This window comes from Suricata suricatta, chromosome 4 (genome assembly GCF_006229205.1).
Source record: "Suricata suricatta isolate VVHF042 chromosome 4, meerkat_22Aug2017_6uvM2_HiC, whole genome shotgun sequence".
NCBI lineage: Eukaryota > Metazoa > Chordata > Mammalia > Carnivora > Herpestidae > Suricata > Suricata suricatta.
In genome coordinates, this window is record NC_043703.1 from 164,275,298 (window position 1) to 164,298,260 (window position 22,963).

A 22,963-nucleotide genomic window follows, 5' to 3' on the forward strand; every position below is an offset into this window, starting at 1 on the left:
CCCTGACACCCTCCTGCTCCCCCAGCCTCCTGCTGCTGCTGGGCGGACAGCCGTCAGGGACCCTGGGGCAGGCGCCCGGCCTGTGGCCGCTGACCAGCAGAGCCGGGAGCCATCAGTGGGTTTGCCGCAGAGTCCTGGCCTCTGTTGTGTGACTGGTTCGGAGGACTCGAGTTTACATTTGGACGCCACGTGTGGCGCCTGGTGTGGGCACACAGGCCCCCAAACTGGGTGTGTACCTGCTGCAGCGGGACCTTCCCGCCATCCGCCCTCCAGTGCCCTGAGCAGAGCACGGGCCGAGCCAGTGCGGGCTCAGGGGGGAGGGCGTGCACGGCCCCCTCCCTGGACTGAGGCCCCGAGGCACATCCCCACGTCCCCGGGGACCCAGGGCCTGCAGTGTCCCACTCAGGACATCTCCCATACATGGAACAAGATGCTCACGGATTAAGGAGGGAACGAGGAAGAATATTGCGCACACGGCCACCCTGACGTGGCCCCGAAGTGGCACACGTGCGGTCTCTCATGTCCTGGAGGCCGGGGATGCGACACCGCTCTCCCGCCGCGGGCATGCGCCAAGTCCCTCTTCTAGGGGACACCGGTCATATCTGCGAAGGATCCATATAGGACCCTGCTCACAGGTTCTGGAAGCTGGGACATCAGCACATCTTTCCGGGGGGCCGGCTGACCCGTGGTAACGACCACACGGAATTCCGCTCGGAGCTTCCTGGCAGCGGGCAGGACAGACAGACGGTGGTGTCCTGACTGTTGGATGAGCTTCCGAAGCGCCAACCCCAGACTGGCCTGCGAGGTGACCGGGGCAAGTGGCGACTTGTGGCCGTCAGATCCCGGCTCCTGTCCTCCTGCTCTGCCGTCCAGCACTCGGGGCCTCTCTCAGGCTCCTTCTGTCCCCGTGAGGGGCTGGGGGCCCTGGGCCCTCAGGCCCCCACTCAGGCTTCGCCTCTACCCCCTGGGCCGGGTGTCTGCCCGTGGCCCCCTCCCCCGTGGCCTCGCCAGTGGCCTCATCATGCTGGACTCCTCACTGAGGAGGAAGAGGCTGGGCTCCCTGCCGGTCTGACCACCAGAAAGGGAGAGCAGAGCACACTCCGTACAGACGGACGGACGCTGCACAGATGGACAGACGGCGTACAGATGTCCTCCCTGCGCTCAATTTCAGCAACCGCCTCCACGGAGAATCCCCGTACACAGACTGAAAACACGCGGAGCTCCCTTGTTCTCAAAACTCTGCTGAAAGGGCCTGCTCTCATTTTACAAACCCAGAAATAAAAACAAAGATGCAGAAAGCAAGAGCATTCCGTCACTCCCAAGTGGCAGGAGCCATGGAGCTCGTGGACGCGGGGCGCGGGGCTTGGCGCTGGGGGGGACGCAGGAACACAGACCCAGGAGGGTGGGAACCAGAAGTGAACACGCCGTCCATGGGCCCCATGGACCCCACAGCAGGATTCAGGCAAGATTCAGGGTGGGCTCTGAAACTGCACCAGGCGGAAATCTCTGGAAGGAGAGCAGGGCTCCATGTGCCCGGCCTCATGCTCCCCTCCCCCCCGCGGAAGGGACGGGCTCCCAGGTGTGCAGGAAGCAGGAATGGAGTGGTGAGGGGAGGGCGAGGCCCCAACATGCTGTGACCCCGTGTCAGCCCATGTGTGCCCCCGGCAGCCTCCAGACAGACATCTGCAGGCCCCAGTGACAGGCCGCAACTGGTGACACTCAGGACATGGGAATCAACAGCCCAGGATGACCAGCTGGTTAAGGAAAGTGCTAAGTAACATAACAGAAAGCAAAACAAACTGTAAAAAAGAAAAAATAAAAAGCTCAGAGAAAACAGGCATTTCTGGGAAAAAGAACTTTTTAAAATTTGTCATCAGAAAAAGAGAACAAACAGAATAAAATACATTATTATATTCAGAATCCTAGAAAAATTAAGAGAACAAGAAAGATCTTTTTAAAACAAAGACAAGTGAAATGAAAAATTCAGTTACAAGATCAGAATATAAAGTTGAGGAACTCTCTCTTAAATTATAAACATGAGAAAAGAAGATAATTTAAAAAAATAGAGAAAGAACCTGAGAAGCTTCCTATGGAGCTAACAGGGCTCTGAGAAGGTCGGAGAAGCGAGAAAGCAGGAGAAAGAAAACCACCGAGGAAAGAGCAGGACACACTCCCCAGGGGGAGGTCCGGTCCCGAGACGCTTCGGCTCAGAGCGGCACTTGCTGAGTTTCCAGAAGGTGTCATGGAGGGACCAGAGGAGGGGAGGGGGACTGTGCCCGAGAGACTCCCCCAGAGCCACGGAGCCAGGACCAGAGACCTGCCTCAGGGCCCAGGGTGCTCTGTGGCCACCCCGCATCCAGACCCAGGCCCTCCCCCCCGGTGCCCCTCCCCCCGGGGTGATCGTCCTTCCCCATGGGCAGCTTACCAGCCTCCTGCCCCCTCCCCAGGCGTCTGGGGCGGGTGGTCTGGAAACCCTAGAGAGCCGGGAAGCCCAGTGGGCAGCTGGGCAGCAGGGGCATTGGTGCCCGCCCCCACACAGTGCCTCGTGCAGGTGAGTCAGCAGCAGTGGGCGTGGGGGGCCGGGAGCTGTGACCCTTGACTGTCCACACTGCAGGCCCCGCTACCGAGTGGATCTCCTCTCCCGAGGGTGATAGTTACACGGTAAGGGGCGCAAGCAAGGTGAAGCGGCAAACAGTTAAGTGTCCAGGTGGTAAAACCGGGCTTGAGAGGGGCCAGCTGCCTCCGGGCGTGTCCCTCCGGGCCACGTTCTGAGCCACAGATGCCACCTTGTGCGGTCCCCTCGAGTTCTCTGTCCCTAACACTCTGCCCCGGCCGCTCTCTGGGCCCCGGCTGCTCTGGGCACACAGCCCAACCTGCTCACAAGGCTCATGTTCTCCTCCAGCGAGCAGCACCCCCCCGCATCTTCTCAACCTTACCTCCTGGAGTCTTTCCCTTAATTTAGCCACTTTCAGCTGTAAGATTCCCCTGAAGGACACCCCTTTGGGGCCGATGTCCTGATCGAATGTCTCCCCTGCAGCATTTGCCTGCACCCCTCTGGACTTCCTGATGCCGCCCCCTGTGCCTGAGGCCCTGGGGCTGGGGGGTGGGGGGTGTCAACCCTAGTGACCAGAACTAAGACTCTGTGACTTTCCAAACCCTCACTCAGAACAACGCAGTTGTAACTAGAGGCGCTTCTGTAATGGCCCACTGGGCCCCCGTGGGAGCCACACCGAGACCCCCAGGTACACTCCCTGCAGGGGACGGGCGTGGGACATTTCCCTGAGTCCTGCAGCCAGCCGGGCCCCAGGGGCCAACACGCCACAAAGTGAGGCCAGCGTGACCACCACCAGATGCACAGACCTGCCCCCCACACAGGTCAGTGCCACAGGACACTTGCAAATTTGACCCACGAGTCCATGCGGACCCCATGCGCGGGGGTGGGCCTGCCTGTGCCCCAGTTCAGTTTCCAGCCCGAGGGCACACCGCCTCCCGGAATGATGCGGTCATCCTCCGTTACCTGAAAACCACGAGAAGCATCAGAAGATGGAATCGGTGTGGGGCTAGGAGCCCCTAGACTAGAATGTGGCCGATATCCTTCGCCGCACACTGGGGGCTGGGACCAGATTGTAGTTACCCCCGGAGACGCCCGCCGTCTGCTCCGCTGAGGCTTCCGCTTCGCTGCTCTGCACCCACGCACTGTTGTGTGACTCAGCTCCTACCAGCGTGTCGTCAGGGCCGAAGCCAGATGTGGAGAAGCCGGAGTTCACCCCGCCTGTGCTGCAAGCTTCCAGGAGCAGCCGGAAGAAGAGCCCTGATGAGCGGGATGGGGAGGACACAGGGCTGGCAGGGGACATGGGGGCACGCGGACACCTGAGGGGATGGCGGAGGACACCGGGATGCGAGGGCCGGGGCCTGGAGATGGGCCGGGCCCACTCCCTAACAGCCTGGCTGATGTGGACACGGGCACAGACAAGCTGTACTTGCTGACCTCGGTCGTGGAGCCCTGAAAAGGCGGCAGAGGCGAGTGGGGGATGCAGAGGCGCCCACTGGGACCCTGCTCTCGAGGAGACAGTGACCCTTCTCCAGGGAGCGAGGCGGTCTGTCCACAGTGGTCTGAGCAGACAGGACCCAAGCTGAGGTCCTGGCCCTGAGAAGGGACCATCACAGGTCACTGTGGTGACAGAGTGTGGGGAAGGAGCATGCATGAGGCTGGTCCCCGGGCAGCAGCATGGAGCCCCCAGATGACTAACCCTGGGGACCCCTCAGTGCTTGCCTGTCCCCCCCCCCACCATGCCGTCAGGGCCCAGAGGCGTTTTCCCTGGGGGCTCACGCCCTGTCAATGCGGAAACACCATCAGCAAACCTGGTTCTCGGAGGGAAGGTCCTGGGAAGAGCAGCAGGTGCATTGTTTTCAAGGCACCGAATACAAACGTCTCCCAGACATCGGACCAAAGACCACTTGGACGTCGGCATGAACTGTGCAGGACGGAGAAAATATGTGATGTGCAAGGATATGTCTTCTCCCAAACCATGCTAATGCCCCTCAGAGAGCGGGCGCGAGAACCTGTGTGAAGATACTTAGCCTCCTCCGTGAGCGCGGACGCCACAGAGGAATTGCCAATAACCACGCAGTCCACGCTGCCGCTGGGTGTCAGGCGGACACGGATGGAGAGCAGCCCCTCGCTGTGGACGGGGTCCGTCTGGCACGGAATCATGGGTGAAATACATGATACGTGCCTGGTGTAGTGTATGCGTGATATCGCACATTCGGTTGTACACGGATGTACATGTTCATTTCATCTGCACACAAAGTGCCAGGGGCTCCCAGGGTTGGTCCTTGGCTGGTGGCAGGTAAGGCTGAGCCCCCGAGGGGCAGGGCTGAGGAGGCCCAGGCTCGGGCCACAGAAGGTGCCAGGATGCTGTGCCCTCCTCGGATGGGCAGCGAGAGAGAGGAGGGAGGGGGCTGCCTGGGAGGGCGGTCGTCAGACAGACCTGGGGACCCGCTTCCCGGCTCTGCACACGCGCCAGAGGGAGCGGATCGGAAGCTTGCACACATTTCACGTCGGTGGCAAATGGGTTTCAAACGTTCCAGTGAGATCATGACGCTGGGGTTCCAGTTTCACAAGTGCGATCGCCCCCCAGCAATCTGCTGGAGGCACGCGGGGTGTGGGGGCGGCAGACGGGCCGAGAGACCGCACAGTGAATGTGGGGGCGAGCTCCTTGTTGGGCCTTTCTACTGGTGTATGTTTAAAATCAAATCTTAATTCGCGTCTCCTGTAAATTCGACCCTTTCCATAATACGGAAGATTTCCAAAGCCAGATGGTCACTGCACAGAATCTCCAGAAGGTATGGGTGGAGGGGGCGCTGGAGGGGGCGCTGAGGGGGGCGCTGAAGGCATGCGGTGAAGGGGGTGAGCAGGGCAGCCAAGAGGTGGCCCAAGGCCCCACCCAGAGCCGCCCCAGAGTCCACCGGCAGACTCGGCCCCCCTCGGGCACGGGGCCTGGGCCACACAGCGTGCATTGTTCTGGCTTGTTTCCCATTTGCAAAAAGCCCGTGGCCAGCCACCATTCTGACAAAATGACTGGGTGACATACCTCTCTCACAGCTCACGGGGTTTTCTCTGCAGGGCTTTGGGATCTCTTCAGAGACCCGTGACTAATGCCCCCTGTGTCTTGTCCCCAGCTTGTCGGGATGCCCGCGAGCCACGTCAGCCATGAAGAAGGCGAAGCTGTCGGGGGAGCAGATGCTGACCATCCGACAGCGGGCCAGCAACGGTAACCACCCCGACGGGCTGCTCCGAGTACCACAGCCCAAGACGGTCACCGTGTCCCTGCCCGAGTGGGATAGTTCCGGCCGCATCCAAGAAGCCAGTCCATGGGGCTGGGGTGGGGGCGCGTCCCCAAGCCCCCCACCTGCCAGGTCACCAACAGTCCCAGCAGTCGGCCCCTGTTGTGCCTCTGCCTCAGGCCCTCCACGCCCCGCCCCCTCCACGCAGAGCTTCCCATCGGGCCCACGGTCCGCCCGCAGGGACCCTGGGCGCCGAGCCGGAGGTGCGCGCCGAGGGAGGGTGCGCCTCGAAGCAGCCCAGCCTCTCGGTGATGCAGCTTCCTCCTCCGTTCACAGTGCTCCTGCAGAATCGCAAGCTCGCGGTGCTGGCGTGGCCTTGGGGGCGAGGCCTAGCGGGGGGAGTGCGGACCTGCAGGCTGAGGGGACAAAGCCACACTCATCCTGTAAACAGGGTCCTTTCATCGTCTTTTTTGGGGGGCATTTCCAGAATTGTTGAGCCTTTTGCTGGTTTCTGTTGAGAAGGCACCGTGCGGGCGAGCGCTCCGTGCACGAGGGCTGTGACGCGCGTGTGTCAGGCAAGGCCCGTCCGTGCCGGTCGTGTGCCAGCGAACCAGCAATGTGCATCAAGCTGTCTTTAAGCAGATACGTGCATGAAACGAGCTTCCGGCGGACGGGGTGCTGGAACGGGGCTGCGCTCGCAGGCTCCTACCCTGTACCGGCCCTGGGCGGCGCTGGCACGCGGCACGGGCACACGGCGGGGGCACGCGGCACGGGCAGGGACTCGGTAGAGCACGACTGGAGGGATTACAGCGCCCCGATTTGCAACCATGCAGCAGACTGTCACCGTGGAGAGCGGAGAGCAGGAGCTGGCCCCCTCCTCGGAGGACTCTGTGACGAGGGGGCGGGGCAGGGACCACCCTGAAGCCGGCGCCGCCTTCATTTTGGGCTCCTCAGAGGAGCAGCAGCAGCAGCGAGCAGTGTGGGTCGTGGGTCAACCTGAGCGAAGGCCCTGGGCTCTCTGGAGCTGCAGCCCCGGAGACTCTGCCCCTTCCGCGGGGGCTCTATCTGAGGCGGACTCCCCCCACCAGGGCCCCAAGGCCTGCACAGCCACCCAGCCTTCATTCCAGTTCCTGACAGGAGCTCCAGGGTGTCTGTGGGCCGCCTGCACTGAACAGGCAGCTGTCGCCACCAGGTGGCCAGAGTCACCATGTTTGCATCTAGAAGGCCGGCTCTGGCCTCCCCACTTCTGTGGGACACGTGCTCAGGGCCACAGGCACAGAGCTCGAGTGGGTGGAACGCTGACCCCCAGAGCTCCAGGGACCGCACAGTCACCCGCAGCCCGAGGCGGCGTGGGGAGGTCGCTGGGAGGTGCCAGGCCCGCTGTCGTCACCTCTCAGCCGGGACGGCAGGGACGGCAGTGCCGACTGCCAGGAAGAACTACCACCGCCACCCTTACTGAAATTCTAGCGTGATCTCTCCTCAGACACCCTGGTGGTCCAGCAACCGCCTCCTGCCAGGGGGTCTGCCTGCGACAGTCCACACCCATCAGTGAAGGAGGCAGCAGGGAGCAGGGGTCAGTGCCGAGCAGGCAAGGAGAGAAAACAGACCCAAGGTGGGACCGTGCCCAGCGGCGGGAGGTGCCAGCAGGAGCCTCCAGGGCGTCAGGGGCCCACTCGTTCCGAGGGGCAGTAGAGTGAGAATCCCCGTGTGCTAGCGGCAGGCGGGTGGGGGCTGGAAAGAGCCAGGGCTGTCCCTCAGAGGTGGGAGCAAGCGGTCAGTGCGGCCCCCTGCCCCGCCCCACGAGGTGCCAAGCCCAGACTCACCACAGGACAAGTGATTGGACACGCCCACCCATTTCCAGGCGACTGAGCATTGTGTGGGGGACCTCTGTGCTGGGCTGTGGGCGGGGCCTCGGTGCTGAGACATGGGCGGAGCCTCGGTGCTGGGATTTGGGCGGGGCCGGGTGCTGGGGCAGTTTCTGCCCTGCCTGTGCCCGGATGAGGAGGCTCAGGTCGTGCAGCCAAGAGCGAGTGGCGGGAGCTGGACCGACCCGTGTCCTCCCGACATGTCTGTCTGGACATGCTTCGGGCTGGGACCAGAGTCACTTCTTCGTGACGCCGAGAACGCTCCTCACGGTGCAGAGGCAGTGGCGTGGGGCGACTGTGGTCGGGCGCCTCGCGGAATGGCTGACTCGAGAGCAAGCACGCGGGAAACGCAGTGCCACTCCCGGGGACGGGAGAGAACTCTCCGTGATCGCCCCCATCTTTCCGAGTGCAGAGCTCTGGTGGTGGCATTGCCGCAGCTGGTAGGCGCAAAACACCGTCTGTCTCTCTCTTTTCCCGAATATCTTGAGGACCACCTCACCTGATTGTGCTCTTACGCCTTGGTGGGGAACGAGTCCAGAAGCTTCCCTCCCTCCAGCCCTGGCTCTTCCGTGAGCGCTAAGGCGTCAAGGACGCCACCGTCCAGTCGGCTGGGCTGCTCCGGTGTTGGGATTCCAGCGACTTCCGAGCTGTTCTAAGTGCGCTTGAAGCCCCCTTGCTGCTCGAAACCGCAGACCCTCCCTCCCTCTCCTCCTTCCTTCCTTCCTCCTCCTCTTCTTCTTCCTCCCCTCCCCCTCCTCCTTCTTTTTCTTCAAACTTAAAGGGTCTTCTCTCCTATGTCCCCACAAGGTCACCATGATTTCTTTATCCCTGAGAATGTCCCTCAAAGCACTGGGAGGTGTGGCCTCTGCTCAGACCCCTCTCCAGAGTCTCCCACCCCCACCCCCGCCGCAGTCCCTGCCTTTGTGTTGCTCTTGTTGCTGTGGTTGGATCTTCCTGGGTGTCTTGCCAAGGACAGGAGGAAGTGAGGCAGCCCTCCTCCATCCTCTCTGGGTTGCGGCAGAAGACAGGAGGCCGCGGGCCTCCGGCTCCTGACCCACAGTAGATGCTGACACACGTGTAGCTCCAGCTCACCCTCCCGGAGGAGAGGACCTGGGCGAGGGGCGGCTGCCCCCAGGCAGGGACAAGTGTGCCGCCACCCGCTGCACCGCATCGCGGGTCACTCTCTCTCCTCTGCCCGTGCCCTGGGCCCTCGGGGGTGTCCTAGGGCAGGTGCCGATGGAGGGCTTTGGGAAATTTGTTTCCAGATACTGGAATTCTCCGGACTCTCTCCTGAGCCCAAGGGACTGAGATCCCGTCCACCTCCCACCACCTCTGTCCCTGCCCACCCTGCCCACCCTCACGGGAGAATGTCTGCTACAGAGCATGGCAGGGGGCGTGGGAGGCGAGTGAACAGGACAGACGCAGCAGGCACCCTGTCCTGTTTCACCGACGCAAAAGCACTAACAGTTGTCTGTCCGTTCGTCTATCCATCCATGCTCCTAGAAGAAAAATCCAAGATGGGGAGGTCAGCACAGGGCCCCTGCTATATTTTTACTGGACCTAAATGACACGACTTCTGTCAGAAAGTACGTGTGACCTGCAGGCCCTCGGGTAATGAGGCCTGACTGGCAGCTGGCTTGTCTCCCATAAACCTTATGCACTAAACATTTTGGTCCACGGCTTCGATGGACATATATTTAAAGCACTCCAGAGCATACAATTTTGAAAATATACATATTTGGAAACTATCTAAACTTACAAAAAGTTTAGAAGACCAATTTAAGACATAAAAAGGCATTTTTGTTTTCAAGTCTTCAGTTCAACAAAAACTGAAGCCACTATGCTAGACCACGTACAGTGTTTTTGCTCTTTCTTTTCCTTTTAATGACTTGTCAGCTCGCAGCGCGGAGTCCACAGGAAGAACCGGTCTCTGGCGCTTTTCAGCTGCGGACAGGGACAGGGGACCGCGAGACCGCGGCCGCTCTGGCTGGCCGCCCTCCGCGTCTCACCGACGCCCGGTATTCAGCCGCTTTCTTGAGCCCCACCTCTCCAGGCTCACTGAGTCGGGTATCTTTTCTAGATTAATTTATCCCTTAGAAACCACTGTGTCAAAGAGGGACCATTTTTGCAACGAGGGAATTTGAAGGTTAGGACTAAGAAAACTACTCCTCACAAAACTCTTCTGTGGGAAGATACGGGTTTAGATCCCGGGTCTGTCATGTTGCAAAACCCAGGCTTTACAGCCCCGACTTCTCGAACCCCTCAGCAGGGCGCAAATATCCAGGAAATGTCCCAGGTCGCATGGGCTCTGTGGCTGCCTACGCGTTGGTTAAGTACTAATTGTTGGACGCTCTTTCGTAAGAACTCAAATCAGTAAAACGCCCCCCTGCCCCCAAGGTTTCACGCATGTTCCGGATTCTCTTCTCAGAGCTTTATCAAAGCTGTTCTAAGCTTTCAATTGTTGGAATCCAGCCCCAAGACCAAGATGTTGACACGCCGGGTGTTTTATGAGCCTCCGTTTATCCTGGGCGCCACTGACGGAGCATCTCCCACCAGACAGTTAAGATGATTTCACTTCAGTCTCCTCGCTGTTCCCTGGGCATCATGCTGGCCCGGTGACCTTCAGCCCGCCTGGCCTGAGAGGAGTTATGGTCACAATTCCACCCTGACATTGTCGGCGCAAATGCTCTCCTGATGGTGGGAGCAAGCAGGTGCATAGAGCATTCTTTTCTCATCAAGAATTACCCCAAGTCAGAAGTCACAATCACACAGCCCTGAGGGCCCCCAGAGGACGGGCCCCTAAGAGCTCTGCCAGCCTTCCCACAGGCCCCTCCCTCGACGCTGTTAGCCACCACATATAAATAAAGAACTAGACTTTTTCTTTAACGTCCAAGAGAAAGCAGTTCTTTGGCTCACTGACGGCTCTTCCTTTGCGCGGTGCACCCCCACAGGACGGACAGGCCAGGAGCCGTGACCAGAGCACCAGAGAGAAGCCCTTTCCACTGAATAACGGTGTCTTTCAGAAGTCACCCGAATCTAGACGAGCCAGACCTCAGGGGTCAGGAGAAAAGAGGAAGGTTCCCCGTGCCTCTTAGAAACAGAGATCACACCTCATGCTGGTATAGTTTTTGCGATCAACAAACTATGACATACAGCTGGAAAAAGCGAAGCTTTGAGTTTGTTCAGACCTAAAAAACTGAAGAACTATGACACGAAGCACTTGCTCTTAACAGAAATTCACGTGGTAAACTTATCCGGCTTAGGCACGGGGCGGAAGGGCCGCCAGCACGCAGGTCCCCGCGGTCGTCTGTCTGTGCGCCTGGGCTGCTGGCGCGGCCCGTCCTCGTCAAAGGGCAGACTCGGCAGAGGCTGGCTGCTGCAGGATTCTGAGGCCCCGCTGTTCTTGCTCGAGGTGCCTCTGAACTTCTACGGAAACAAGCCATCGGCCCCCTCTGGGATGGAGCCCTCCTGTGTGCTCAGAATCGCACGCAGTGACGCAGTCCACCTAGTTCCTAGTTGAGAAAGTTGCCAAGAAGTCTGGTCACAGATGAAACGGGGGAAGTGCAACAGCCCAATTTGCTGGAAGGTTTCCTCCTAGAGCCGCGAACGGCGTGGGAGGGCAGGGAGGCGATGTTTTGGACCCTGTACGACGTGGCCGCGGCCACGAGAAGACCTGGTGTCAGCGGGCCACAGCTGGTCCCTCCGGGCGGGGAGGGCGGGAACTCCACAAGGTCAGGATCGCTTGTATGCAGTTTAGCACCCAGGGCGGGTGTGGGGGGGTGGCTGGAGAGGCAGGACGGTGAGCCCAGAAATCAGGCTGATCACGGGCCATCTCTGCTGTGCGGAGCAAAGGCCGCAGGTGCCAAGACGTGTGCGTGTGTTTCATGTCGGGAAGACTGCCTGCTCTTCCGGATGTCCATTTTCTTTTCCATTCCACTACAAACAACACCTGAGGCCCAGCACCGTGGCTCCCATGCTGTCTTCGTCTCTTGCTCGGATGCGTTGGTGGGGAGGCTCTGACTCGCCAGGCCTTCCCTCCCAGGGTGGCCGCGCCCTTCTGTCTGCAGACCCGAGAAGGGCACTTGCCCCGCCCCCAAGGCCCGGGCTGCGCGTTCGGCCAGGCTCCACTGCTGTGCCCCGTGACCGAGGGATGGCAGTCCCAAGCCCTGGGCGGTCAAGGGTGAGGGCTTTGCAGGACTCCTGCTCTTCTTCCCCTGATTACATTCAGCTTCGAGAGACCCAATGGCCAGAAAAAAGGTCTGGATTTTTTTCACCCTGATGTCTCCCTGGCCAGCAAGTGGCCAACGGAGCCGGCACTGGAAACTTGGTCCAGGCACCCCGCGAGGCCAGAGCTGGCAGTCGGTCCCGGCACCTTCAGGGGGTGGGGGGACTGCCACCCATACCCCATCCCCCGCGGCCACAGCAGTCCTGTCGGTGGATGCGTGTTTTCTAGCAATTTCTTGTTTGTGTCAGTCACATGACCTGTGTGCAGAGAGCCTTAGGGGGACGGCCCCTGCAGCCACCACGAGCCCTTTGGGAGGTGGCCCCGGGCCCTCGGGCAGCTGACGGTGGGTGCAGTCACGCGTCAGCAGCTTTGCGGGGCCTGGCGAGGGTGGGACCCTGTTGGTCTCACTTTCGGATGTGTCTGCAGTGTGACAAGGGAGAGACTGAAAATGGGCTGACGCTGTAAACCCAGCTCCAGGACGGAGGCCGGTGTCCTCCAGATGTCCCCTCACGGTGGGGGGACTGTGTGCCGTGGTGGTAGGGATGGAAAAACAAGCAGCTGGGATGACTCTTTAATCCAAAGCGAACAAAGAGAGCGCGAGGTGGCGGCTCCGTGCAGGCGCCATGCTGGAGCGCGGCGCCGTCTGTCCTTACAGGCATAGAGAACGACGAGGAGATCAAGCAGCTAGACGAGGAGATCAAGGAGCTCAGTGAGTCCAACTCCCAGATGGAGGCCGACATGATCAAGCTCAGGACTCAGGTAACAGTTTTTGAAGCCCTCAATTCCAGCCGCCGCGTGCGCTCGGGCCAGGGACGCTCCAGCGCTTGGCCTCGGGCACCGGGGGACCCATCCGCACTCCGGCCCAGGGACAGGCCAGCGTTCAGCCCTGGGGAGCTGGGACACGCCGGTGCTGGGGCTGGGGACACGTGCTCCCCTTCCCCTTTCCTTCCTGTTCCCCCCCGATTCCATTCCGTGTCCTGATTGGGTGCTGACACGGGCTGTTTCAGTGGCTGAACCCCGGGTGCTTCCTGCCCTGGCCGGCGCTCCAGTGAGATGCCCTGTGCAGCAGTGCTCCCCACAGGGTCTCCTGGTCCTGCCCATGAGCTGCCCTAATGCCCTGTGGTCAGTGCCTGACCTGGGGAGACAGCAGAACTCCCCGAAGAAGGGCAGCCTGGCCGGGTCTCTTGTGGAAGGAAGGCTGCCCGCCAATGGGGTCCCGGGCCCAGGTGCCCATATTGAGCACCTACTAGATGCCTGACTGCAGGGGCCATGCTGTGTGGTCCCACTGTGTGCTCACTGCAGCCCACAGGGTAGTATCATCTCACATCACACACACGGGGACTTGGCTAAGCCAAGGCCAATGGCCAATCTTTGGCTGCTCAGAGCCCCGTCCCTAAGTCCACACGGTGCCCCATGTGGCACCCCAGGTGCCCTGCCACCTCTCTGACAGCACACGGGGTCCCAGTGCCATGTGGGTGCTGCCGTCTCCCTCCCTGCAGACCCCTCCCGGCCACCCAAGTGTGGCCAACGTAGGCCTGGCCTGGAACCCCGGGTCGTGGCCGCAGCTCTGCTGTGTGGCGGGCTGGCTCTGTCCACAGTGGCACTGAGCCTCCAGGGAGCATCCCCACCAGAACACCCAAAGGGACCCCGCAGGTGCCCCTGAGTGGGAAGGAAGCACGGACGGTGGGGGTCCCCTAGCACGCGCGACCGTTCTGTCCAGCTGTTTCCATACCACCTGCTCGCCCATGGCAGCCCTGCCGGGGCTGCGCTCCGGTCACCGGGTGGGAGTTGTCCTTGGCACTGATCTGCATGCATGGCCGTGCTCGGCCCCCGGCCAGAGGTCTGCAGGAGGGGACAGTCCCAGGGGACTCGGTGGCCACAGCAGCACCGTGGGCCCGCACACCAGCAGTGACTTGTGTCACTGGGCCTGCTTGCCCCAACTTGTGTCCTGCCCCCGGGGCTGCAGCCTCCACATCCGTCAGCCCTGCTCACACTCATAATCCTGGGGGCTCAGCATTCCCTGCCTGTCCAGGGCTATGAGCTCAGCCCGCCGGGCCACATTCTGACCTGACACACTTGTATCCCTGGGAAGGCCTCCTGCCCTCTCACCTCCCAGCCCTGCTCTGCCTGCTCTCCCTGCATCTGCTCGGGGACGGAGCTGTCAGTCGCTGGGAAGGGGCCGGGCAGCGGAAGCCAGCGCAGGGACGAGAGGGCCAGGCACCAGGCTCCCCAGACCCCAGCTCCCCAGGGGCACCCACGTTTGGAGCAGAGACAGGCCCCTGTGTACACGGTTGTCTCACCCCTCCCTGGTCCTTTTGTCCCCCTGTGGATAGCCACTGCCCATCTGGGGGTTCCGACCTCCGTGGGAACTTGTGCTCCGGGAACTTCTGTTTGCCTCCAGTGTCAAAAATGAATGTAAGGGTGACGTGTGTCCCACTGACCTGGCTGCCGTCCCTCCGGTGGCTCCTCTTCCCTGGAAGGCAAGCCCAGTGTCCAGGTGATGGACCGCACTGAGCCAGGGTCCCTGAGGGTGTGCGGCAGGTCAGGTGCATGACGACGTGGGCAGTCGGCTGCACAGACAGCACACGGCAGGCCACACGGGGAGCCGCCGGGACCTGATGTCCCTTGCAGGAAAGGTACATGCTCATTCCCCCGTCAGTGCTCAGGGACAGAGGAGGGAGTGGCCACAGGAGCCCTCCTACCCATCAGCCCCTGAGCACCTTTGCCTTCTAACCTTTGGCCAGGGCACATTTACCCTCCCAGCCTTGTTTTGGAAAGTGCCAGAAGGATGGCGCTCCTGCCACTGGGTTTTCCACGGCCCCTGGCACCCTCACTGCCTGTCAGTGACCAGAGGTGAAGGCAGGAGCTCCCAGCGCCACCTGGCAGCCTGGAGACCCCAGAGGGAACGCAGCCCAGCAGTCTGAGCAGAAGAGCCACTGAGATGGTTGGCCCCCTGCTGCCCTCCCGGCCCTGCCCTGCCCAGGTGGCGCCGAGAGACAGGGACGGAGCCCCACTGCGCCGGGCCGGGTGCTGACCCTTCCCTGTTCCTACACGGGTGCTGCGTGCGAGGCTTCAGTGCAGAACTCGTTCTGCTGCTCCCCATCATTTTTTTTAAATTTATTTTTATGGTTTTTTATGTCTTTTATTTATTTTTGAGAGACAGAGAGAGACAGTACGAGCAGGGGAGGGTCAGAGAGAGGGAGACACAGAATCTGAAGCAGGCTCCAGGCTCTGAGCTGTCAGCACAGAGCCCGACGCGGGGCTCAAACCCACAGACCTTAAGATCATGACCTGAGCCAAAGCCGGACGCTCAACCGACTGAGCCCCCCGGGGGCCCCTTCCCAACCCCATCATTTTCTGAATGGCGGGTCTGACCTCAGCCTCTCCCAGGTCCAGAACCTGGAAACCAAAAGTGCGGGTCTCTCCATTTAGAATGGTCAGAATAGTATGAAGAATTACATATGTTTTTAATATTCTCAAATCAGTGATTCTTAGCTATATTTGCTTTGCTTATAACTCTTATTTTTCACTTGAGTCTTACCTAGATTGTGTATACACACACGCGGGCCTTCCCGCGCCTTCCTGCTCTGCCGCGGCGACTAGATGCTCCGCAGGCACTTAAGAGAGGACGTGCTGTCAGACAGGGGCACCTGCGTCCTTCTCCCCAAGGCGGGGGCAGTGAGGGGCGGAGAGCACGAGGCTCGTGGCCAGCGGCCCAGACCCCCGTCCGGGGCCCCCCAACCGCACAGGCCTCTTCGCTCAGGCACCTTGGACCAGAGTTACCTTCCGCCTTTCTCATGCTGGGCTTTCTGCAACGGCCGCTTCCGTACTTGGTCCAGGGTGGACTGGAGAGGACTCTGCGTAGGCCTCCTCCTTTTCCGCGGCCCCACCCTCTGCCAGCTGGGGCAGGGGGGCGGGGCTGCGGCCGGGGGCGGGGCCTGGGGCAGAAAGGCGGGGCCTAGGTGTGGGCGGGCTGAGGCAGGAGGGTGGAGCCTGGAGCAGGAAGGCGGAATTTGAGTTTGAGTTTGAGTTTGAATTTGGGCAGCAGCCTGCCGCGTGGCCATCTCCATGATGTTTGTGGGGTGCATTACTTTGATTTGGCTCCTGACCTGATGAGAGGTGCGGGAGTAACGGATGTGTTACTGGGGACACTGCGCATCTCTGCGGGAGACCCTCGTGGGCAGGTGTGTTGCAGAGTCCGCCAGCTACCCCCGCGCAGCTGAAGCCCGCGGCAGCGCTTAGGCCCCGTGTCTTGGCTCCCTGAGGAAGCACCAGGCAGGCTAATGAGAGCAGGGAAGGGCGCCGTGAGGACGGGGGGCGGGGGGCAGAGTTTGAGGGGAGGGTCAGCTAACTCAGGGGCGAAGGCGGCTTCTCCGTGAAGAACTAGGTTCAGGTCCCCATTTTCCTGGGCCCTAACTGTGTCCTTGGTCACCCACGCACCCTGCCAGGCCCAGGCCAAGACGGGAGAAGAGGGAGCTCCTGGCTGGGTCAGTGAGCACTGGCTGTGGGCTGTGGGCTGCAGGCGGGGCGGGTGGGGCACCCTCTTCTTATTTAAGAGGAAGCTGGGTAGGCCTCGGGTGGTCCGGGAAGGCGGTCACCTCCACCTGCAAATACAGAGAGTGTCTGTGCTCACCACCCGAGGAGCCAGGGGTGGTGGGGTGGGCAGCGATCTGTGGACGTGGACAGGTGCCCACTGGCACCTATGGCTCAGACAGCGAGCTGCCTCACCAGTAACTTTACAGTCTAGGACTTACCCTAGGGCAGAGTTAGATGCAGGCTGAAAAGGACGAGCTGGCCCCGGCGGAGGGCTCGGAGTACTTGCCAGAGACGTCGTCCTCGTGGGAGAGGCCCTCGGTGATAGTCCTGCGCGAGGACAGAACTGCATAACCCAGCCCGTTAGCTCCTCCCTGGAAAGCCGAGCTGTCATAGCCTAGTTAGCAAATTTTCTACCGTAATGCCTCAAAGTCGTAAGAACAGAACCCTTAAAATGACTGATGCTTACCGTCGAAGCGTGTCTGGGGCGAGAGAGCGGTGTCTCCGGGTGGGCGGCTGCCGCGCCCCGCCCCCCAGCCGGGACACAGGCACCCCGCGGCCCGCCTCGTGTTACATGTCACACAACCCTGTGCGTTCTAGATCACCACAATGGAGAGCAGCCTGAAGACCATCGAGGAGGAGAACAAAGTAATCGAACAGCAAAACGAGTCCCTCCTGCACGAGCTGGCCAACCTGAGCCAGTCCCTGATCCACAGCCTAGCCAACATCCAGCTGCCGCACATGGTAAGTGACTGAGGGCGGGAGCTCAGCCCGCGGCCACCCGGGCAGCGCGGGCGTGTCTGTGCCTAAGCTCACGGCTCTCCACACTTTGGATGTCTGCGCTCACCGCCCCAGAACCATAGCGTTAGCGGCTAGGAGCACCAGTGGGGCAGATCCCGTGCACCCTGTAAGATTAAGTGCGCTCTGAGTAGGCCTGTTAAGTAGCGTAAAGACAGCGGCATTACGCTATGATGCTATTTTATGCTGATGTGAATATCCTATTAAGAAAGTAAAACTTGTGTATGAACTACTATTTAATATCTCGTAGGATCCAATCAATGAACAAAATTTTGATGCGTACGTGACTACTTTGACGGACATGTATACAAATCAAGATCGTTATCAGAGCCCAGAAAATAAAGCCCTACTGGAAAATATAAAGCAAGCTGTGAGAGGAATTCAGGTCTGAGCAGCTGCTGTAGGTGACGAGATCTTGTTTAAAAGGAGGCCTCTTGTTCTTTGCTGCTGTGATTTGCCAGAAAGTGTTCTCCATTTATTTCTGTTCGAAACAGTGTTGTGCTTACAAGACTTCATAATGATTTTATGTCTTGCTTTCAAGATAGCACCTGCAGGATAGTTTTTCAATACATTCACATTTTGTACGTTTTCATATGAGCTGACACAGTGCGATATGTAATGTTTATAACCGCTAATGTATGCACACTCGGAGGGTATATTTCTGAAGAGGTGAGCTGATCAAAATAAATAGAGTGTGAATTCTTTTTAATGCTTTAGTGATTAAATGTTTTAGTATTTTGAACCGAAATGGACAAAACAAAAAGACAACCCAGCTTTGAATGACCATGTGACGGCCCTGCAGCCACTTTGTAGACATTATCATTTGGCCTCATGTTGGAAGATTTTATGGAATTTAAGAAATACATTTTGTGTGCATATTGTTTCATAGCAAGAATCGGTTGCAAAAAAATGCTTTATTTTTGAACAATGCTTGGAAATATTATGTGATTTTTTTGTTTGTTTGTTTTAGGAGGATGGTGTGTGGTGGGGGCAATAAATGAGGTTTTTGCATTCCAAGGAAATGGCATATGGATTATCTGTAAGAAATGAGATAAGTAATTTATTGTAAGACAACACCCAGCCATGGAAAACCTTGGCAGAAGATTCACAGCAGCTTACGCAGCACTTTTAAATTAACTCCTGAGCATTCCATGCTGACTCTGGGAACCGCAGTTCAGACAGGGGCTTATTAGAGGCGGACAGCGCGAAGATCCCCTGTCGGTGTCCGTTGACTTCGGAACCGCTTCCCTTCCCTCCCCGAGAGCGGTGCCCCTCTGAAGCGTCTCACAGAACCTGTGTGCTCTGATTTAAGTTCAAAGATAATTTCAGAGTATTTATTTCCCCTTTTTCCACTTTTAGAAATTATTACTGTCGTTGTTGCTGTTATTACGACTTCACGTTGGGGGAATAAGGCAAATGACGCGCGAGTCCGCGAGCTCCCGCAGGGCGCCCTCTGCTGGGCGGCGGCCGCAGCGCAGCGGGACGCCCGGCGCTGAGTGCTCGCCCACGGGCCTTGCTGTTCCACCTGCCCTTGGAGACCCGGCGACCACAGGGCATTTGCAGAGCCTTGCTCTTTGATATGTCACGACCTATTCTGAGAATGAATGCAATCAGATTTTAAGAATAATTACCTATACTTCAGCACTTTTTTGCTTTACACTAGATCATCCTAGACTTGCTTATACTTGGAGATTTGATTGTTTTCTTCCAATGACTGCACTATATGTATGCATAAGACCACTTTTGATTGCTGCGCCCTCCCCTTCTGAGTAGTCCCTAGGACGGCGTGTTGTGTCTTCTGGTGTTGACTTGAGTTACATGTAACAGCATCTCTTCCTTCCATGTCTTGATGTTATGCAGGAAGTACAGAAGTACTTTAAAATTTTGTTATGAAAAAAAAAAAGATGGGTTTTGTAAAAATAAAAAAAAATATTTTTAGCAGAACAGGACTTACAGGGTCATTGTCCCCACAACGTGCCAGTCGACTATTTGCACTTACCTTGTCCTATATATCCGTACGGAGGTGTGCAATTCCCGGGGTCAGCAGCCTGGCGAGGCCGGCCCCGGAACCTGACCGGAGCCCTCACGGCTGACCCGACGATGTTGCTGAGGGGGCTTACAGGGATCTCACAGCAAATACTGATACAATACTCAACCTCGGTCTATAAATATGTATAAATGTACGTACACCCCCAGCGGCACTTTATACTGCTCACTGTACAAACGCTTCCACGAGGACGCGGCTCCCGAGCCGGGACGACGGCCGAGCTCCGGGGCTCCGCGGCGGCCGCCTGGACAGCGCCCTCTTTCTGTCGTGCGATTAGTTGTAGCTGCCGTGCTCAGAATTGCCTGCGAGAGCGGAAGCGAGGGGCGCCTCATCCGGGTGCCCGCGCCGCGCACTCAGCGGGCCGGGCTCCCGCGGGGCCCTGGGGTTCGTCTGGGCAAATGCATTTCCCTGCCGCGATGTGTCTGCAGCTTCTTTGCCGATATAGTAATGCTTTTAGTAGAGTAATAGGTAGTATCGGTTCTGGATTCTTCTTGTTATCACCCATGTACAATGGAAAGGGGTTTTAAGCACAAATCTGCTGCTCATCTAACGTTGGTACATAATATCGAATCAAGAGTTATCTGTGACTATTATATGGGGTCACAAAGTGTCACATGTTAGAATGCTGACCTTTCATACGGAATTATTGTGAGTCATCAGAGTTTATTTATTATAACTTATTGTTCGTATTCATTTCTGAGTTAATTTAAGTAATCATTTATGAAGACAGAATTTTGTATAAATATTTATTGTGCTCTCTGTGGAACTGGAGTTTGATTTATTTTTGTACGACACGGCATGGGTGTGTTGACACTTTAATTTTGCTATAAATGTGTGGAATCACAAGTTGCAGTGATACTTCATTTTTAAATTGTGAACTTTGTACAAATTTTGTCATGCTGGATGTTAACACATCTTACTCTAAATAAAAAAGGTGTTGCCACATTTGTAGCACGAGGGATCTCTAACCAGGGTCTGCGTCTTCACTTGAGTCTGGAGGTGGGGTCCGGGCCCGTGGGCGGCGTGTGGTCCCAAAGCCACGGCTCCAGTTACGAGCCCATCGAGGGCCCAGAGCGGATGGTGTCCCCGGCCCGTCCGCGCAGTGGACGCCCCCCCCCCCACCCCCGGCCCCTGCCGCTGGGCAAAGTCACCCGGCCACGTTTGCCTCCACTCCTGTGAGGACACGTCACGTCTCCCCGGAACAGGAACGCCGTCCCACACAGCCACCACGACATGTCCCCTTGCACCCATATCCAAACGCGCCAGCTGAGCTGACGGCCTCCCTCATCCGCACCCTGAAGGATGCAGCAGCTCTGGGTCTGATGTCCGTCTTCCTGCGCGGTCCTGGGCCGCCCTCTCCCCCGTCCCGGTGGCTCAGGTGCCCTGAGCGATGCCCTTTGCGCCCCTGCAGCTCACTCCCGAGGGCATGCGTGTCCCCTGTGACTGGTCCTGTGCTCCGTCACCCACTGTCACTTCCAAACGGGCAGGCACCGCCCGTGAACTGCGGTCACCCTTCAGACGTGACATGTCCGTGACTTACCCCTTTGCCTCCGTCTATGCTGTAAAATTCCAGAAACGCCCTCCTGTCATAGACACAGTCCCCCAAATACAACACTCGAGGAAGAGGCCGGGCAATCTTCGTTAAATCCAAACTCTGTGTCCCCCAGCAGCAGGGCCACCGGAGCGCCTGGCTGGCCGGCGCCGTCTGAGATCCTCCAGGTAACAGCATGGCCAGCTTCCTGGAGTGACTGGGACAGGAGGGACGGTCTCCCTCAGACGGCAGGTGCAGCCCCGTCAAAGGCCCTGCCCCAGGACCAAATGGGCTGACGCAGGCGGTGCGCCCGAGAGCCGCCGTCCTGACTTAAGTCTGTCATCACCAGACAGCCACTTCCTCTGAGGAGCCAGGCGGCTGGCACTGTTACCAACATTTTGGGAAACAGAGTAGCAGTCATGTCCAAGATCTTATAAAATTCACATTTTTGGCCCAATAATTCCAGAAGTCTATCCTAAAACACCAAAACAATTGCAATTATAAATGCACTGAAATAAATAAAAATAACCTAGAAGTCCTATTTTGGAGGAACGGCGGAACAACTCTGGTAAGTGCGCTTTTTGGGACACCGCGGAGCGGTCGAACATGGCTGACAGAGGCTCACCAGCAAGACGTCTGTGAGACTGTAAGTGGATAGTACAAGGCGGCCGTGAGCCACACCAGCTGGGGTCCGTCAAGGTGACCCTGGCGAGCTGCACCCCTGCTCGGGCGGTGGGGAGGGCCAGCCTCAGGGAGGGGACGGAGGGAGACAAGTGCCTGGGTCCAGGTGAGGACAGGAAGGCCTGGAGGGGAAGCCGGAGCGTAGGGAGAGAGACCCTGGGTGCTCTGCCTCCTTTGTCTAAAGCAGGCCTACTGAGCGCACCTTCCACACAAATACCAAAAGAAATGTCAAGTAAATAAATAAGAAGCCTGAGTCTAGTGAGGGTCCTGGAAGGTTCTGAAGCTCTGGAAGGTGTCTGCGTCAGGCAGGCAGCCCCAGGGGTGTTAAAAGCAGGACACAGAATGGAGGGCAGAGGGGGAGGGGCAGAGAGGCTGCTGGAGGGGCGGGTGTTGCAGGCCTGGCCCCAGACCCCAGACGGAGACCAGACTCCTGCTCAGTCCCCGCCTGGACGCCCACTGTCCACCCCCCAGGACATTAGGAGCCCCCAGCCCGAAGCGCAGCAGATGCAGGGCTTTCTGGGCCCCCTCCCTCCTCACCTCCAGGGTCCCTGGCAACAGGCATTCACCAAGGCAGAGCAGGGGAGGGAGCAGGGTCTCAGCAGTAAGATTGAAAATACTGGTGAATGGAAACCAATTTGACAATAAACTATTAAAAATTTAAATTTAAATTTAAAAACTAAAAAATAAAAGAAAATACACATGAAAGGGAAAAAAATCTAGTTTTTTTATACTTTGTGTATTTCAGTCACCATGACACCCACACAAGTATGGGTCATGCGCAGACTGAACACAACGGAAAAGCACCGTGAGCTCAGGCACCAAGCCCACAACACACGCAGGCGCTGAGACCTCTTGGCAAGTTGACAAAGCAGAGGTGTCCCCGCCCCCGCACCCCCCCACACACCCATCCCCGATCCAGGGCCCAACCCTGGGACAAGGCGGCCTGTCCGTGCTTCGGAGCCCCCCGCTATATCTCTGCAGGCCACGTTCTTCCTGTAGGATGGTGCACCTGCCTTATGTTGCTTCGAAATCATTTTCTGAGCAGCACAACCGAGGAAAGTAAGCGAAGACCAACATGGGGGTGGGGGGTGGGGTTAGCTTCCCTCCCCCCCTCCCCCCCACCCCCGCTGAGACTCTCTCGCAGATGAGGGTGAGCCTGCCCACAGGGACGTGGTGGCTCCCCACTGCAGGACTGACTTGCGGGAGGGGGGGGGGGTGCACAGAGTCCTTCCTGGAACAGCTGTCCCAAATTTCTCCAGATAAAGTACTCCACACACCAGGGCGCCTGGAGGGCTCAGGCAGGTGAGTGTCTGATTTCGGCTCAGGTTATGATCTTATGGTCCGTGGGTTTGAGCCCCTCCCCCATCGGGCTCTGTGCTGACAGCTGGGAGCCTGGAGCTGCTTCAAATTCTGTGTCTCCCTCTCTCTCTGCCCCTCCCCCACTTGTGCTCAGGCTCTCTCTCCCAGGGGGGCTGGGAGTGGGGGTCCCGCACCCG

The 22,963-nt window shown here is 58.6% G+C and overlaps 1 protein-coding gene across 1 annotated transcript in view; it reads left to right on the forward strand.

Moving 5' to 3' along the window:
• MYT1L (myelin transcription factor 1 like) overlaps positions 1-20,223 on the forward strand; it is a 402,906-nt gene extending 382,683 nt beyond the window's left edge. The window contains exons 24-27 of the mRNA XM_029938368.1: positions 5,683-5,774; positions 12,533-12,636; positions 17,011-17,154; positions 17,459-20,223. Of these exons, the coding sequence (XP_029794228.1) occupies positions 5,683-5,774; positions 12,533-12,636; positions 17,011-17,154; positions 17,459-17,599 (481 nt within the window). The 3' untranslated portion in view covers positions 17,600-20,223. The remainder of the gene's footprint in view (positions 1-5,682; positions 5,775-12,532; positions 12,637-17,010; positions 17,155-17,458) is intronic.
• Positions 20,224-22,963: the final 2,740 nt, after the last annotated feature.